This window comes from Rhizophagus irregularis, chromosome 31 (assembly GCF_026210795.1).
Source record: "Rhizophagus irregularis chromosome 31, complete sequence".
Taxonomy (NCBI): domain Eukaryota; kingdom Fungi; phylum Glomeromycota; class Glomeromycetes; order Glomerales; family Glomeraceae; genus Rhizophagus; species Rhizophagus irregularis.
The window spans coordinates 203,567-222,187 of NC_089459.1; the positions used below are offsets into that span (position 1 = coordinate 203,567).

At 29.2% G+C, this 18,621-nt stretch overlaps 6 protein-coding genes across 6 annotated transcripts; 2 read left to right on the plus strand and 4 right to left on the minus strand.

The window, feature by feature from the left end:
- Window positions 1-75: 75 nt before the first annotated feature.
- On the minus strand, window positions 76-582 carry OCT59_022149 (uncharacterized protein; the record flags this gene model as incomplete). The annotated part of the gene is made up of 3 exons (XM_066144634.1): window positions 76-153; window positions 249-258; window positions 446-582. The coding sequence occupies 3 exons, from the start codon at window positions 580-582 to the stop codon at window positions 76-78; spliced, it is 225 nt and encodes a 74-aa protein (XP_066006077.1).
- A 1,487-nt stretch (window positions 583-2,069) lies between these two features.
- On the plus strand, window positions 2,070-2,359 carry OCT59_022150 (uncharacterized protein; the record flags this gene model as incomplete). The annotated part of the gene is made up of 2 exons (XM_066144635.1): window positions 2,070-2,244; window positions 2,328-2,359. 2 exons carry the CDS (start codon window positions 2,070-2,072, stop codon window positions 2,357-2,359), a joined length of 207 nt encoding a protein of 68 aa, XP_066006078.1.
- A 1,132-nt stretch (window positions 2,360-3,491) lies between these two features.
- On the plus strand, window positions 3,492-4,520 carry OCT59_022151 (uncharacterized protein; the record flags this gene model as incomplete). Its single annotated transcript, XM_066144637.1, has 4 exons — window positions 3,492-3,621; window positions 3,687-4,009; window positions 4,241-4,368; window positions 4,457-4,520. 4 exons carry the CDS (start codon window positions 3,492-3,494, stop codon window positions 4,518-4,520), a joined length of 645 nt encoding a protein of 214 aa, XP_066006079.1.
- Window positions 4,521-5,338: 818 nt separating this feature from the next.
- OCT59_022152 (uncharacterized protein) lies at window positions 5,339-5,815 on the minus strand (the record flags this gene model as incomplete). Its single annotated transcript, XM_066144638.1, has 2 exons — window positions 5,339-5,565; window positions 5,650-5,815. The coding sequence occupies 2 exons, from the start codon at window positions 5,813-5,815 to the stop codon at window positions 5,339-5,341; spliced, it is 393 nt and encodes a 130-aa protein (XP_066006080.1).
- Window positions 5,816-11,088: 5,273 nt separating this feature from the next.
- Window positions 11,089-14,046, minus strand: OCT59_022153 (uncharacterized protein). The gene is made up of 9 exons (XM_066144639.1): window positions 13,726-14,046; window positions 13,617-13,629; window positions 13,097-13,527; window positions 12,911-13,024; window positions 12,686-12,841; window positions 12,499-12,589; window positions 12,221-12,432; window positions 11,995-12,150; window positions 11,089-11,920 (listed from the first exon to the last, which is right to left on the minus strand). Exons 1-9 carry the CDS (start codon window positions 13,927-13,929, stop codon window positions 11,588-11,590), a joined length of 1,710 nt encoding a protein of 569 aa, XP_066006081.1. The 5' UTR covers window positions 13,930-14,046; the 3' UTR covers window positions 11,089-11,587.
- Window positions 14,047-14,417: 371 nt separating this feature from the next.
- OCT59_022154 (uncharacterized protein) lies at window positions 14,418-18,220 on the minus strand (the record flags this gene model as incomplete). Its single annotated transcript, XM_066144640.1, has 7 exons — window positions 14,418-14,681; window positions 14,749-15,248; window positions 15,322-15,582; window positions 15,657-16,191; window positions 16,259-16,679; window positions 16,749-17,055; window positions 17,140-18,220. The coding sequence occupies 7 exons, from the start codon at window positions 18,218-18,220 to the stop codon at window positions 14,418-14,420; spliced, it is 3,369 nt and encodes a 1,122-aa protein (XP_066006082.1).
- Between the last annotated feature and the right edge of the window lie 401 nt (window positions 18,221-18,621).

Here is an 18,621-nt window from a genome sequence, read left to right on the forward strand (position 1 = left end):
TTTCATTAAAATTGCTTCTTGTGCTTGTTTTTATAAACGGCTTTACAATGTACTCTTTCCAGGTATCTGAACTTATCATAACATGAAGAAGAGAAATACCCTTAATTTTGTCAAGTTTTTCATGACACCTTTATCTTCTTTACACGTAATAACCTTAGGAGGGCGTTTGTATCATGAGTTTTAGTTCATTAGAGACAATATGGCTAAAGAAAGATTTCCATCGTTTTTGATCATAGACTTATGCTTACCAATATTCCTCTATAGAAATTTAATCGGATAGTATGTATCAAAAGGATATCCAGAAATTATGCAATTGACTTTTATAACTGATTACGAGCATTTTTGTTATTTGTTGAAATGGGAAACCTCCGATTTTAACGACTACGTGGAGATTGGATTTGAAAGGAAACTCTTTCCAAATATCTTTGATTTCAAAATAAGTCACTTCGCGTCAACAGTTTCGAAGTAATCTTTTTCAGCCTTCTGAGTTCGCCAATTTGTTTCGTTTTCTTTAATTTTGATAGAGATTATATTTCTGAATGGCTTTCCTAGAACCAGACAATTGATGTTGACAGAACGCATTTTTCTGTGTTGACAAAACACAAACGGTTGTATTTTTCTGTATTTATGTTAACATCAAGGAACTCTATTAGCCACAAGTCTAGTTCAAATTTGTTGGCAAAATACAGCAATATACTATAGAATTGATAAGACAATGATACCTGTTCGGTTTTATTAACTTTTTGAATGTGTTGCTGACAGTTATCTTTCATGAAACACGCAGGGTCAAAAAATAAATAACAATTCATTACAATAACCTAGTAAAGCCCGTCGAAATTTTAAAAAATAGTCTTTAGTCGCGAGCTCTGAAATTATTTCTTTGGGCACAGCCAAAATATTCGACCTTAATTGTGTATTGTCTCTTTAATGCTTCAAATGTTTTTAATAATTTCTTGCCAGCGCTTCCTTCAACGAGTTTAGGCTCGGAGAAAATAATACAACAGTTTTAGCTGCGAAGTAAGAAAAATTTCTAAGAGCTGGGAGAGCTGGGGACCGATTTTATTAATACATTTACCGTAGGATCGGCATCGTGCATGAATAGAAACCGCGCCCACGCAAAAGTATCGATCTTGATATAGATGCGGTATGCTTCTTGAATCTTGATAGACATATATTTATTTTTATTATTGATATATCAAGAACTATCCCCCTGACCTATCAAGATCGATACTTTTGCCGCGCCCACAAAATGGAGCTGCAAAAATTGGTTGTGTCGCCTAATAAAATTTTTTTCAATATATTTTATATTTTCGTTTTATATTTATATTTTAAAATAATAACTGTTGTTATAAAATACTACGAGTGCAATTTCCCTGAATTATACCATATAAAGAGGGGAATGTAGTATATGGCTGGGCCATAGGATTGATCGAAGATTGGACGAAGTACAGAAGCGGATAGTCTCTACGCTTTATGCAAGGGACATTTCCTCTTTTGACGTTCATAAAATCGTTGAAAATATATAGCTGGACTATGATATTAATATATATAAAACAAGTCTCTCACGTACATGGTATGTCAATTATATGTTGTCACGTATTAAATGAGCTGTTTGTTAATTAAATATATTTCGTTTCTAGGATAGAGTGTACAGCAAATCTGCAGGGAAAGAACTTACTTGCACAAATCTTTTTCAATTAAAAATTAAAGACGTATTTCCCATCCAGGTACAAGAAAGTTTAGTATCTGCTCTATTGCATCAAGTACAATTCCAGCGCAATTCGCTGTGCAGGTTATTGTGAATAAGATGCAGGATCTTTGTTCTGTCTTCTTTGAAAATTCTGCAACTATACAATCCACTTCTATACTATTAGTTCTGGAGACACTGTCTGTATACTTCCATCCGTAGACTTTGTTATTAAATGATATATTATCTCTCTTCTTTGTAAAGATTCTATGATAGATAGATCACAATAAGTTCATTAAAAGAGAGCCAATTAGAGAAGGCGGATTTGGATTGATTTATAGCGCAGAGTGGAAAGAACGTAAAGAAAAAGTCATACTCAAATATGTCAAGTCAAATCCGAACATCAGAGAATTTATTGAGGTCAGAAATTTTAATAAAGAGGTGTGTACAAGTTCTTATCATTGATGCGCAAACAACAACTCATGAGGATAGATGCGAATTCATCAGATTAATACTTGATTATGATAATATTATCACGTTTAATGGTATGGCACAAGGTAGGCTGATTTATAACATATTCTTGATTTCATTTTATCATATTATTTCATTGTTTAACCGAATTGATAATACCAATCAACAGTTTGCGCAATATGCAGATGGGGCAGCTTGTGAAAGTATCTTGAATACAACTTTCAGAACTTAACATAGTTTGATAAGCTTCGTTTCATACAAGAAATTATCAATGGCCTCCTCTGGATTCATGACAAAAGTTATCCACCGGGTTCTTGTAAGGTTGAGATTTGGATTTTATTGTTGTTGTGAGATTATAATTAACTAGAGCAGATTTTAATATGTTGTATATCTGGAACATGTTCAGCATTCTAACAACATTAATTAATCAACGCAAAATAAAAATTTCCGATTTTGGGTTATCAGAAATGATTGATCATAGTATATGAACATTTGTTGGTGAAATACCTGCTTACATGGAACCCCCGTTGTTTATTTCAAATGAATATTGCCTTGATGAGAAGTCTGACGTGTAGTTTAGGTTCCTTTTGTGGGAAATCTGCAGTGGACAGCCACTATTTAATTCCGAATCACCTCAAAAAGTGATCGCACTGATCTCTAATAACAACGTGAGATGCCAATATGTGGGACTCCGAGTAAATATGTAAATCTCTATCAGGAATGTTGGCAACAAGACCCACATCTAAGACCAACAACGGAAGAAGTATTTATTGTTCTCAAATCCATTCCCGAAATATGATATCAATCCAGTGATGACAACCTATATCAATCCTTTGCTCAACAGGATATCTAGTACGTATTTTTTGACATGGATCATCTATATTCCTGAAAAAATTAACGCAAACTGCTGTTTTAGGTTTATGTAATGATGGTGCTAACGAGCTTGACATTAATGATTACCTTTAAAACTATACAAAGAGAGAAATAATCTGTTCATATTTTTTGTTCTACCATGGAGCACAATATTCAGTATTTGAAAAAATTTCAACAACGAGACCGTGATTCGAGGTCACATTCGTCTTGTTTCATTTATATCTCACATAGTACAATTTATGCCATACTTCAATTCCGCAGCAAAATATTTTCGAAACAACGAGATCGCGACCCGAGGTCACAGTTGTCTATTTCACTGGTTTATAGCAAGTATTTCGAGACCTAAATATTTCGATAAAGAAAAACTATTATTAGTTGTTAGTGATTGGTGATTTTACCTATAAATATCATGTTTTAGTTGTTTCATGGTACAGAATCAGTGTTTCCTCATTTTTTCACGATGGCAACCATATTACAAAGAGCCGGAAGAAAATGTTATCAAAAAATCGATACGATTAACGCTACGAATAGAACTGAGACTTACAAAAGATCATATGACATTGTATCATCTATCATAAACGATAGAAATAGTTTAATTATAATTCAAGCTTCTGATAAGAATGGAATTAATTCTCCTTGTCAGATCTAACATTAGTGATTAATAAAGATGCCGTGCATGAATGTTTCGGAGAATCTACAAGAAATTCAATTGATGATGCATGCGAAATAATGTCTAAATGGCAAATATATATAATGGATGAATACGAACGCAGATACTGCGTGAAATATGCTGCATTCTCGCATATGTTTTATGATGCGGATAGTAATGATAATATAAAAAGTAACCTCCTTGAAATTAGTAGAGAGTTTGGTAATGTTGAATTCGATGAAATGCAATTGATGGTCGTATATAGATCCGCTAGAAATAAGGTCACTCATAAAAGAATTTGGAAACCGGATGAGACATTTGTCTTGCCGGTAACGTTAGAACCACAAACATAATAAAAATTATTTATTTATAATCATTCCCCTATAATGAAGATCAAAGGAAAGAATTCTAAAACCAAGTGGATTGATTTTAATTTATTTAAAGTTCTTGAAGAATGCAAGAGATTGATTGTCCAGAGCAAAGCGTAGGACTGTAAACGCTCCGGACTTTGACTTTACAAGAAATTTTATCGTTGATGCCAGAGCTATTGAACACGCCAGGCCATTAAACGTCATAAAGCTTTAGAATGCGCAGATGAAATAAGTAACGAAAATGCTTATATCCATATAAGACAACGACGCATACTTCGTTCAGGAATTGGCAAAATTATAGACTATTTGTATAATATGTAAGTTGAAGAATATTTTTTTTATTTTTGGAAATATTTTTTTTTTTATAAAAAAAGGAAGGAAACTCACATTTGCTTGTTCTTTCAGTTCTTTCGTCGAATCCAGGGAAAATTTTTCTTTGAATTGTGCCGTAATATTACGGCGATCATGATTATTTTATTAAATAGGAACTGCTTTAAATTTTTAAGAATATATAAAATTTGATTTTTATTAATTAAATAAATAAATATAATATAAACTTCATGCAAAAGAGAAATAATTACAGTATTCCTTATGTCATAATTCCATCAAGTATTTATTTATTTTTTTTTTTAGTCTCTGAACAAATAGCATCACATGATTTATATTAAACGACATAAAATAAATGTTACTGTGTTGAATTTAATGCTCTTTCAACGCATGTACAAAATCACCTGCTCCATTATTTTGCTTCAAAATTATGATACCAATCTTGCCTTTTTATTGACTGGCTGATTTCCTTCTTGATAACCAACTGCCATTCATGAAAAATTCATTTATTGCGTTTTTAGAGCATAGAGTTACGATCCGGAGGGCACATTTTGGTAATTATACACAGATTTTAATTAATAACCAATGCACAATCTAGTAGTCTAAAAAATAACTATTTAGTACATAAAAAAAGAGAAAATAAAAATGGATTCAGATGAATTCAATCCATTTTAATTTTCTCTCTACTTTTATTTTTTGAAGACAATATTATGTATTGATAGATATTCATAAGATATCTAAAAAAAAAATTCTTTTTATTGACTTAATATTCATAAAATGGCAGAAATGTGTTTATTTACGGATTGACGCATCGCAACTCTATTAGAGCAAATATTTAAAGAATTTATTTTATTAGATGAATCCCGCAAATTTAATTATTACATGTAAAATATGAAATCTAAGCTAAGTACTTCGATCAATTGTCTTGCCTGTTTTTTTAAAGGAAGCTATGATCTGACATTACATAATATTGTTGTTAGCCGGTATAGATAAATCAATCATTTTTTTATATTTTGCACCTTCCTCACTATCCCAGTAAATTTCATCATCATAATATTCCATTACTTTTTTCATTTCTTCAGCAAAATCTTCTCCCTTATGTGATTCGTAATATGACTGCCATACAAGCTCACCATAATTTATACTGGGATCATATTTTGATCCTTGCGGCCCAACAATGGTCTCATCTGTTTTGGTTTTAAAATATTTGAAACAATTCATCATATTGTATTATTATTATATGAAGGACAATATTATTTTAACTTGCTTACCACAACCCTTTTGCTGAATTTGATGCATTTCGCTCTTAACAGTTTTCTGGCCTTTTCCAATAAAGCGACTACTAATGAAATGATAACCGAGTATTCCCAGAACTACTAAGATAGTTATTTGTAACTTCTTTGATTTCAAGACAGAGTTTGTTTGTACTTGGAGCATGTTTTTTATTAATATTGAACTCACTGCCATTTCTTTTATCTGATTTAATTGAGATTTTAAGTCTTCTAATTATTACATAAATCTCTATAGTATTTGTTATATTTAAAAGGTGTTCATATCTTTTTATAATAAAGAAACTTTTTATTTTCCTTTTAGATAATATGATAAATCAGTATTTTTTTTTTATTTTATAATTTAATTATTCTTCTATCATAAATGACAAAATTGTTGTAATAGTTGATATAATTGATCATTAAAGTTAAGTTTAAATGTTAATTGTTAAATAGCAGGACTTTTATTGCTTTATCAAGTAAGTTTTCAATCAGTTTTCTAAATTTTTTTCCAGATCTTATTAATTACATATAGCAAAAGGACTGTTATTCTGACATAATTTTCCTTTAACCATTGCTATTAGGTAAAGTTTAAACAAAATAAGATGGAAAAAACTATTTTGGAATTAGTGTAGTGAATAGAACATTAAACCCAGCAGTGTTGTGACTGGGACTGGGACATGTCCTTGGATGGGACAGGACGGGACAGTCCAGAACTTGGACAAGATGTTGTTGATGTCCAGGACAATAATTAATTATAAAAGGATATATGATTTATATATAATATTAATAAATTGGACAATATTTTGGACAGAACAGGATGGGACAAATGAAATTGGACTTGGACAGGACATCAAAATTTTGTGGGACACTGTCCCACCACATCACTGATTAAACCTCCTTACAAATTTTTAGGTACTGTTACTTTGCATTTTTGCATAACTTTATTAAAAAAACATACTTTTTTTACTTTTTTAAAGTAACACATTCAATATAATTGCCAATCACTTTAATTTATCTAATAAAATGGATTTTTAACTATACTTATAAAAAAGAACTCTAAATAAAAATCATTATTTTAAAAATATAAACTTTATTTCATATTTAATAAGCAAATACAGCAGGATTAAACCTTATAGTAGCAATATTTTAGTAGTTAAATTTTACTAATTAGTTGTATTAGGTTTTTTTCTTCTTTTTTTTTATATTATATATTTTTTATTTTAATTATTATTATAATAATAAGAGTTACTAAAAAATATTTAAAAAATATATATAAGTATTATAATTGTTAAAATATATGATAACTCTGAACTATTGCTTCAAAGATACCATAATATTAACTGATTTGTATTTAATAAGATTAATGTATATATAAATAAATATTTGTGAACCAAATTGCTAACCTGTTGTGAAGGGTTTAATCTTTTTTGATCTTCAAATTTTCTGACATTATTTGTAGTGCTCTACTGAGCTGCCATACAATGGAAATGTTTCCGAAAGCTAAACACAGTCTGGCTTGGCTCGAACTTGAAGATCTGTGCCAAGTTGCCAAGCCTGAAATGAGCTGACCACAAAAAATCTTGGTTCAGCTCAGTTCTACGCTAAGCCATGAAAATCCTGGCTTGAGCCAAGCGGCCTTGAGCTACTTCAACTGGCTCGAGCTTTATCATAAAAACGTTTTCGCAACGTTTTTACTTTAAATTATTAAAAAAAGTTGCGAAATGTTTTTTACTTTTATATTTATATAAAACGCTGAAAGTATTTGTTTCGGCATTTTTCCTTTTAATTTTACATGTAAAAACGCTGAAACTGATAGTTTTGGCATTTTTTTTGATTTTACATGTAAAAGCGCCAGAATAATTAGTTCCAGCGTAAAAATGCCGAAACTGATAGTTTCGGCGTTTTTTTTTGATTTTACATGTAAAAGCGCCAGAATAATTGGTTCTGGCGTATTTCTTTTGGTTTTACATGTAAAAATGCTGAAACTGATAGTTTCAGCGTATTTCTTTTGATTTTACATGTAAAAATGCCAAAACTGATAGTTTCGGCGTATTTCTTTTAATTTTACATGTAAAAACGCCGAAACGGATAGTTTCGGCATTTTTTTTTATTGTACATAGTAAAAACACCGGAATAATTAGCTTCTTTTGGCGTTTTTCGATTTTACATGTAAAAATGCCGAAACTATTAGTTCTGGCATTTTTTTTCAATTTTACATGTAAAAACACCAGAATCATTAGTTCTGGCATTTTTTTTCGATTTTACATGTAAGGCGGTTTCTTTTTGATTTTACATGTAAAAACGCTGAAACTATTAGTTTCGGCATTTTTTTTCAATTTTACATGTAAAAACGCTGGAATCATTAGTTCTGGCATTTTTTTTCAATTTTACATGTAAAAATGCTGAAACTATTAGTTCTGGCATTTTTTTTTCAATTTTATATGTAAAAATGCTGGAATCATTAGTTCCGGCATTTTTTTTTCAATTTTACATGTAAAAACTTAAATAAACGTTTTCGCAACATTCTTTAATAAACAATGAAAAAAAGTTGCGAAAATGTTTCGTTTATGCATGCATTATTATATAAAAACGTTTCGCAACATTTTTTGTATAATAGCTCGTTTGGCTCGTGAGCCAGTTCGAGCTTTTTGAGCGAAATCTGATTACAGGTCTCGAGCTTTTTGAGCTGAGCCTAATAACTGGCTCGAGCTCTTCAAGCTGGCTCGTGAGCCACCAAGCCAATTTAATCATGGCTTTGGCTTGGCTCGAACTTGAAAAGCTTGAGCCAGGCTTTCATGACCGCTTACAAACCGTGTAGAGCCTAATTATTTGTATACTTGTGTTCAAAATTATTTTAGTATTATGGAAATACGTAATTACGTAATTCTGTAATTATTAAGTAATTCATTAGAAAAACTCCGTATTCCGTAATTAATTTCGGACTCTGTAATTAATTTCGTATTACGAAAATATTTGGCCAGAATTAGCCTTAATTTTGGCCGATTTATATATAAAAACTTTAACAAATAATAACTTGGCACCCAGTGATCCGTTTTGGATGATCTTACTACCATTTGATTCGTCTCAATAAGACGATTCTAATGGTAGTAAGATCAATCACTAGATCACGCTCTGATACCAATAACTTTTAAATATTTATAGCGTAATAGCTCCGCCAATATCAATGCTAGAAAGATGATCTTACCGTCATTAGAATCGTCTCATCATGACGAATCGAATGGTGGTAAATTCATTCAAATCTAATCACTAGATCGTGCTCCGATACCAAAATTCATTAAATGTTTATAGTAATTTTACTCCATCAATATCGGTGCTATAGAAATGAAACACATATCATTAGATTCGTCTCAATGAGACGAATCGAATGGTAGTAAGATCATCGAAATCCGATCACTAGATCCCGAGATATTCACAATTTCGCACTATTATGCAAATTTCGGAATTTTGGAATACGTAATTAATTTCGTAACATGTAATAAGTATCCGGACACTTCTAAAAAATGACCATTAAATCACATTATTTCGACGTCCAGTGATCAGAATTTATTGATTTATGATTCATTGGATTCGTCTAATTGAGACGCATCTAACCGCAGTATTTTCAAGTCTGTAAGTTCAATAGAACAGAAGTTATTGCTGAATGTCTAAAAACAGTAAAATGCAAATAACTTTTAATCCATCAATTCTAGAGACATGAAAATAATAGATACAATATACCTTAACAAGATAAATCTAATGAATCATATTTCATCATTCTAAGTTTAATAGGGAAGAAAACATTGTGAAATTTGTATTTGCTAAAGTTTTAAAGATAAAAAATGAATTACTTTATAAAGTTAAATCACATTATTTCAATAACCAGTGAACAGAATTTAATTATTTATGATTCAATAAATTCATATTATCAAGATGTATCTAATTGCAGTGTTTTTATATCTCTAAATTTGATGGATCAGATGTTATTCTCAACAGTAAAATGCAAATAATTCATTATTCACTTTTAAAAATTTGACATATACAAATTTCAAAACGTTTTCTTCTCTATTGAACTTAGAAATATGAAATATGATTCATTAGATTTGTCTTGTTAAGGTACATGGTATCTATTATTTTCATGTTTCTAGAATTAGTGGATCAAAAGTTATTTGCATTTTACTATTTTTAAACATTCAGCAATAACTTCTGTTCTATTGAACTTATAGACTTGAAAATACTGCGGTTAGATGCATCTCAATTAGACAAATCCAATGAATCATAAATCATTAAATTCTGATCACTGAACGTCGAAATAATGTGATTCAATGGTCATTTTTTAGAGGTATCCAGATACTTTTGGCAGGTGGGTGTATTTATTTAAAAGATCCAAATAATTTAATTGAATAAGCATATTATTTATATACATTAATTGTATTAAAAATACTTTTTCATTCAGAACTTTTACTACTATATTTACAGTTTTTATATATAGTTCTGGTAGTAGTATTTTAATGGAAACAAAAAGTGAGCAGTATTTCCTAAAATTCAGATTCTTATTGGAATAAAGTTTAGATACACTTCCAGAATATTTTTCTTGTTTATTATTAGAATTATCTCTGACAGTTTTTTTAAAAAGTTAAAAGATTATAAATTTAGCTTTATTAATTAAAAACATCAATTAACTTACTTTCTAATCCTATTAAAATAAAGCTTCTCACAAGTTAGCTCTGTTGTAAGCTAAAAGTACTTTAAAATATATTGGCTCGCAAGTCTGGCTTACAAGCTAATATATTTTTTAAAGTATTTTTAGCTTACAAGCTGGCTTACAAAAAGCCTTATTTTTAATAGATAAAATATCATTTTTATGAGTACTATCAGGAAATTCTATAGAGATTCATTAGATAAAATTTGTAAATGTTTTAATTTACTAGCAAAATGATTATAAGTACCTAAAATTTTGTTTATCTCTTTATATGGTTCTCCAACTTCTATCTACTCCTTCAATTTCACTTTATCAAATGCTTTCTGGATCTTTCCTTTAAAATCTCTTTTATTCCTGATTCTAGTAATATTTCTAGAGCTCTTCTGTGCCCTAAAGAAAGTTTATATGACATATTAGCTTAATAAACATAATGAGTAATGTAATGAGTAATAAATATACTGTATATCATTAGTATTTGCAACTTTGATTGGTCTATTTTTTGAGTATGTAATTAGTTTATTATCTCACATCTTGTAAATTATATTCTGAATATTTTGGTTAAAGCTGAGTATTTGCAATAAAACTTTTTTGTGTTCAAAAAATTTGAGAACTTTATTAATATGAAAAGTTAAAAGATGAATTATTTATATAAGATGGTGAATGACATTTAATTCTATAAAACTTGGGAGAAAAATTTGAAAAGAAAAAATAAATTGCTTGTGTCCTTTTCGTTTTCGTATTATTATTTTTTTTTTATGCCCAGTGTGGGAGAGGCTTTATTTTTTTTTATTCTCGCTTACCGATTTATATCTCAATATGAGATTCTCGTCCATTTTTCCTTTTTTTTTATTATTTCTGATATTTGATGCGCTTAATTTTCATTTTTTAAGCTTATTGTTTCTGCTTTGCTCGTTGATATTTTTCTCTGTCTATTTACAAATGATAAGTAATAGAAAATCTATCATATAGGCTATAAGTAAAAAAAAAATATATTTTTTTTTTATACAGGCGAATTTACCGAACTGGTATTTAAGTAGTTGTTTGTATCTTGAGTCGTCAAAGTGAATCCCAAAACATATTTGTTAAGCTTAATTGTACATAAATATTATTTTTGAATAATCACTATAATCACTATACATAATCAATATTTATGATCTCATCTTATGATCTATTTAAACGAATAAGACTTATTGACCTTTCACAACTTCAGACTAAAATTCATGAACTCTAATATGATACTCATTGTTCTTCATGTAACATTTTTGTCCAATCCCATTTCTCCCATTTCTTCATAAATTCTTGAACACGATTCGGGTTATCTTTTGGATTTAGCTTCTTAGGTTTTCTCCATACATTTGGAGGTAAATCACATATCCCAGCAGCAATTTCCTTTCCAAACCATGAAGGAAAGGATTTCTCTTTCTCTATTACATGTCCATATCCTTTGTCTAATCCAAACCAAACATGAAAGTATGGTAATTCTTTAACCATTGACCTCCGAAATGTTGCTTTAGATGTATCAATTAATTTTCTGTTCTGTGACCATTCTCCACTACTTTCCAAAATTCCTTCCTACATAATATTTGAATAGATAAGTATAAAGAAATGAAAGGTAAGAATTGAATACAATCATAAATAATTTAAACCTTAAAATATGCGGGAGCATCCTGAGCCAAGTCCCAGGGCATTGGTATACACTCTATAACAGTATGATTATTCCACTTCATATTGATAACGGTTTCCATAAAAATAACACCACGATCTTCATCGGCGAACATTTGGATTAAACATTTCATAAAGTTCTGCAAAAGTAAAAAAATTTTCTTAATGAAAATAAATCTAAAATTATTAGATTAAAGGATTGCAAAGTACCCTAATTTCATCCCATACGTCATCATCACATTCTAAAGTTGAAGTAACGTGTTGAACAGGAACAATCAAACAATGACCTTGAGACATTTCAACTATATTTGGTAAGGCAAGGTATGCCCTATATCCTAATGATACCATAGCGACTTGAGGTCTCGAATCATCTTTCAAGCAGTATATACAAGTATCCAAAGTTCGTTTCGACTTTTGAAAATCTGAATAAACGGAAAAATTATTAAAAAGAAAAGGTTTAAAAATATTTAAAAATATCTTTTCTTTACCTCTAATTGCAAATTCTTTTTTTTGTTCAAATGTTTTTGATTTCATCTTTGCCATACTATCTGCTTTTTCGTCCATATATTCCAAATCATCCTAATTGTGGAAAGAATATTAATAAAACTTGAACCAACTTTTTTCACAATATATATATATAGTCATAATCGTCATAATTGATAAACTCATAATTGCCTGAAACATCGTATCCTTCATGATCCTATCTGCCATATGCGAATCCATTGCATCTCTAGTTCCAATTCTTTCCTGACGTACTAAATCAGTTAATGAAAGACCATCGTCATCTTTAAAATAGCGTATCCGTTCACCAGTTGTATCATGTGTATCAACCTATTGTATAAAATAATGAATTAATACTATTATTTTTAAAAAAAGAATAAAAACATTATAGTTCATTACCTTTTCTTTCTTTCGACGTGATGGCCCGGCGTGTTGTGGAGATTCAGATCTTTGTCCCTGAAGATCATAAAGTCTACCTCTGCTATCCAGCACAGGCAAAACTTCGACACGCGACTAAAAATATAAATATAGTATTACTTGGAATTCAATGATTCATATTTTTAAGAAAATGATGAAATTGCATACTTCAGAACCAGATTCTGCTCTTTTTTTAGCTTCATTATATTTTTTTTCCAAATCATCTGCATCCGGCATATTCTTTAACTTAGCTTTGAGAACCCTAGCTTGTAATTTATTTAACTCACTAGGAGATAAAATAGGTTCGGAAGATGACACTGGTATGACCGATGGTATATTCGATGTACTAGTACTTGTGACAGTCTTCATACGATCATGATTTGGTGGTGAGGGAGATCGCGAACGCTTTTTCGAATAATCATCACTAGAAGTAGATGAATGATATAAACTTTCATCTTGTGGTCGTTTAAAAACTGCTCTATGAAGCGGATTTCTAAAATTGGTAAATACTGTCTGTGTACTTGATTCGGTTTGAATACCTACACTATCCCTTCCAGAAGGTATATAGTCACTCTCATCTTGGATCAAACTTTCATGATCTATTAAAATTATTAAAAAATTAAGTATTTATTAAAATTCTTTTTAATAATAATAATAATAATAATAATAATTAAATTATATAACGTACCTGACTTTTTGATCTACATAAGTAAAGTTAATTTCAAGGAGAAATAAAAATATAAATAATAAGATATTTAAAATTTTAAAAACGAATTAAAAAAAAGGGGTTGACTTACCTGTAAAATATCATTCGAAAGTTCTTTATCTAAAATATTTTTTTCATTATCTGAGCCGGAAGAACTGCTATTATATTCTTCTTCATGACGGGTTCGTTTTTTATGATGTTTTTTATGTTTTTTATGTTTACTTGACTTTTTCTTTTTGGAATCTTTATCCTTTTTCGATTTTTTAGAACGCTTAGAACTTGATTCAGCTTCCATAATCCGAACAGTAAAAAATGCAAATATATCGTTTTTGATTAAGGAGGTGATGCTTTTTGATTATAGAAGTTAGTTGTACAAACTGTTGTATCGTTTTTGATTATTGAAAAAATAAATGTATCATTTTTGATTATTGAAAAAAAATTCTGTCGTTTTTGATTATTGAAAAAAAAATTCTATCGTTTTTGATTATTGAAAAAAAATGTATCATTTTTGATTATTCGATAGTATCACATGGTCACATGCATAGATTCGACATACTGTATCTTGCGTTTGCACATCGGAGACTTTATTTTTAATAACCCACTAAATAATTTCAAATTATTAATCTTATTAATCGTTATTTTTGTTTCCTTACTATTTACTGCTTCTTGTATATTTTTATTAAGCCATTTAAAACAAAGAATTGCCAACATTTATATGTCATAAATTTAATCTTTATTTTCTCAAAATTTGTCTTTATTACAACTAAAAGACAATAGTATTAATCAATCATCTATTTCATTGCTATGCATATAAACTCCAAATTCAATACTATCATTTAAAATTTCTTTCGCATCTTCAAGTGTTATACTATTATTACGGTCCTCCTGAATCAGACGTAATGTTACTTCTGGTACTAGAACTTCGTAAATAAAATCCATAGGGTCTAATGGGTACGTTTGGTCTTTTGTAAGATTATTAGAGTTAACAAACAAATCTATTAAAGTATTAACAATAGTATATAACCCATTAAATCCATAATAACCTGGCTGTAAATTAGTAAAACTAATTAATAAAATATAAACAAAATTTATATTCAAACAGATAATTACCAACCTGAAAAACTTCAAATCGATTCATGAGCATCATTGGCGCCTTGGCTTTATTATATCCGACTTCTTTATATATTGAAGATGCAATATCCCAATAGTAACTTGAAATATTTCCGTTAATAATTTCAATGAGATCTTTTTCAAATTTGATTATGCGTGATGGAAGTACATTAAAATCGATATATTCAGGATATCCTTTTGATAATCCATGTGGAACAATATTCAATTCACCATGATGCATTATACAAAAAGACCAACGTTCTTCTTCTGTGATTGGCTTGTTTTGTAGATTTTGTAACTGGTCTTTTATTTTTTCTGGTAAAGTATCTGGTAGGATATTATCACAATAGGGGCATAAATTGTGAGAATTAGGTACTAAATCCAATTCTAAATCCAAGTTTAAATCATCATTAGATGGCAGTTCTGGAAGATGTTGAAATACATTGCGGGGTGGGCTTGGCATTATAAACGATGATGATGATGCAAATGAAGATGTACTTCTATCTATTAAATAAATATAGGTAAAGAAATTAATAATACAGATATTAATATTATTACGTTAAATCTATATCTTTACCAGTACTAATTGAAGATAAATTATCTTCTCGTTTTCGTTTAAGATTTCGAATTTGTTTTGTTTTCCTTTGTTGTATAGAAAACGTATTACCAGATTGTGATTGGTTTGGTAATAAATTTATTCTATGGGACGATCGAGGTTTAGCAGATAATTTAGGAGGTGCGCCTAAATTTGATTTTGTTCTTTCACTTAATTCTGCTGGCCGAAATGGATCTTTAATCTCCTGAGATGACCGTTTAAGTGGATAAAATATTTTATTACCTAGTGAGCAAAAGTAAGATTAATATAATAAATAACAATAATAATTTTTTAAAAAATTATTTCAAACATCTTACCTTGCATATTATATAATCTAATAATTTCTTGATAAGAATCTTCCATGTCACCTTGATATATTACATTATTTTTTATAGACGCGGGAACTACTCGTTCCTTATTACGAAAATAATGAACAAGATTTTTCTTTGCTTCGTTTACAACTTCTAGATGTCCTTTTTGTTGTGTTTCTATAAGCAAAGTGGCTGCATGACAGTGCCTACATTTATCACGTAATGAACTATTCCATATGTATTCCCAGCACGTACATTCACCAGTAATAACATTACATATATGAAATCCTTGTTCTAATATTATATTTTCGGATAATAAAGATTTCATAAGAAAATTGACCATATCATTTAATTTTCGTACAATTTCCTCATCTAGACGTAAAGGCTTATCATCATAAAAAGATACAAATAAATCATCAGATTTTTTTTTGACAAGAAAAGTATTTTGGTCTGATGATATCTTAACCATATTAAGAAGAAAATCTAATCTTCCTTGATTTAATCTTCGAAGTTTATCACAACATATATCATCTTTAGTTTGCTATAAATAATTTAAAATAAATTAATTTAATAATATTAATTAAAAATGATAACGAAAAAATTCTTACCTGTTCAATCGTTTGAGTATTGAATAAAGTAACTAAACCAGATTCAAACTTATTTAAATCTTCATGACTTACAATAGTTTCACTTTGAAAATTTATTCCATACATTCGTTCAATAAATGTCAATGGTGTTTGTTTACCACTATATACTGCTTCAATTGTCCTATTGATCCGTTCTGTAAAATTGTTTGTAGTCCATGGAAATCTGTTTGTAATATTTTTGGAAATACGACCAGCATCAATAAAACTTAATCGCCACTCTGTGCACATCCAATTTTTAGATAAATCATCTATTAATTTATCTTTCTTGGTTTTTTCCAACGGAAGAGTGTTAATAAATTCAATATATTTCTTAGCCATTTCAATGGCAGTTTCTTCAGTTCGACTACGACCTACAATTTTAAACGCTAATGCTATTGGATATCTAAACAATAAAATAATTAATTTAGTTATCAATTTTAATAAAAAAAAATTAATATAATATATAACTTACCTGAATTTTGCAGGTATCTGCCATTTATTTAAATTTTCACTAAAAGTTTTCATAATATGAAACCAACATAAAATTGGTTTATGTGAAGCATTTTGGATAGCAAGTTTAGATGGTCTATGCTTATCAATTAAGATATATGGCTTCCAATTATTGTTTTGACATTCACGAACTCGTTGAAATCCGTTTCCAGATAAAAGATTTTCATAGTACCACTTGTGTTCACAGAACTCGTTATCACATGGGATATTTTTTTTAATAGCGTCAATAGCCAATTTTATAGTATGATGATTTTCCTTATTAAATAGCGCTAATATATATATTTTATTTACAATTTAATAAATTACAATAAATTATATACTAAATAATTTAATATATGTCAAATTTTACTTACCAAATGCAACAGGCAATCCGCAACCAGCACTATTCTCAGTGACAATTGATAATACCGGTGCACGGTCCAAATTTAAATCATATTTACCATCTATTCCGATACAGATTTTACCGTAATTACGAGCATTTTTTAACCAAAACTCATCAGAAATTGTAAGTTGATAATATCGGTCAGGTGAATCAGCTGGTTGATTAATGTCTGCTATTTGATAATATAATATAAAACCTTGAGATTTTAATATATTATTTACTAAACTATCAAGCTGAGTCCAAGGACCAGTATCATCCTTTAATTTCTTATCATCTCTGGCAACAAATTGCCGAAGTTTGTCATTATTACATATTATACGTTGGCTTGCTAATGCATTGTTAATTACATCTTCTGATGCACCATTAAGTGATGTTAATAATTTCGCTTTTATCCCTTTGGCTGTCCTGTGGTCTGCTCTTCTGCTTAATGCTATTGAATCTCTGACAGAATAAGTTAAATTTATTCTTGAAATTTTAGGAATATTATTATTGTGAAATGTACGATGAGTTCCTTGAATGGTAATTCGCAATGGATTTTCTAATGATAGCCAAGATAACTGACATTCAGAAATAACTCTGACACTACAATGGTGCATATCATTTCCATTTTTCAAATTATTTCGTAAATTATAATTTTCGCAATTTTCATTACATTTTCCAACACTACCACATAATCTTTGACAGTTGCCTCCATCACCTGAACAATACATAACCCAATACCAACATTGTTGGTTTTTGGCTAATCCTAATTCAATTTGAGAAACCAAATCTCTTCCTAAACTGGTTAAAACTAAAATATCATCAATACGATTTGTTGATTTTACTGTTCCAGTTTTAGTTTTCCATGCTAAGTAATCTATTGCCCCTTGTACACGTTCTACCGTTAAGATTCCAGCTTTAACAAGTTTAGGAGTAACTTGTCTACTTTGATTTTTTAAGCGATGATTTTTTAAAAGATTTGCATTTGATATATACCATTCCGCAGCACGACCAAATGGTACATTTACTGAGCCATCATCGTTGTATTTGATTTGATTTTCGTAAGTTTCCATATTATAATATATAGTAACGTTACACAAATTTATAGAAAGAAAATTATTACAAATAATTATCACGTAAAAAATATAAACAAGGTTATAAAACGCAAAATATATTATAAAAACTATTATATAATAAAGAAAAAAATATCAAAAGAGAAATCAAAATTTTTGGAAAAGAAAAAGAATTAAACCATTTGTCGTGTGAAGAAAAGTATTATGTGAACGCGTTAAATGTTATACAATGATACATTAACTTGTTTAGTATAAATTAAATAAATAAAACGTGATACTATCGAATAATCAAAAATGATACATTTTTTTTCAATAATCAAAAACGATAGAATTTTTTTTTCAATAATCAAAAACGACAGAATTTTTTTTCAATAATCAAAAATGATACATTTATTTTTTCA

Excerpts from the sequence above, each read along its gene's own strand:
- OCT59_022153 (XM_066144639.1), bottom strand. The coding sequence starts at position 13,929 with ATGGAAGCTGAATCAAGTTCTAAGCGTTCTAAAAAATCGAAAAAGGAT. Across the intron at positions 12,842-12,910 it reads CACGTCGAAAGAAAGAAAAG|GTTGATACACATGATACAAC; the intron begins GTAATGAACTAT and ends TTTATACAATAG. Across the intron at positions 12,151-12,220 it reads ACGTATGGGATGAAATTAGG|AACTTTATGAAATGTTTAAT; the intron begins GTACTTTGCAAT and ends TTACTTTTGCAG.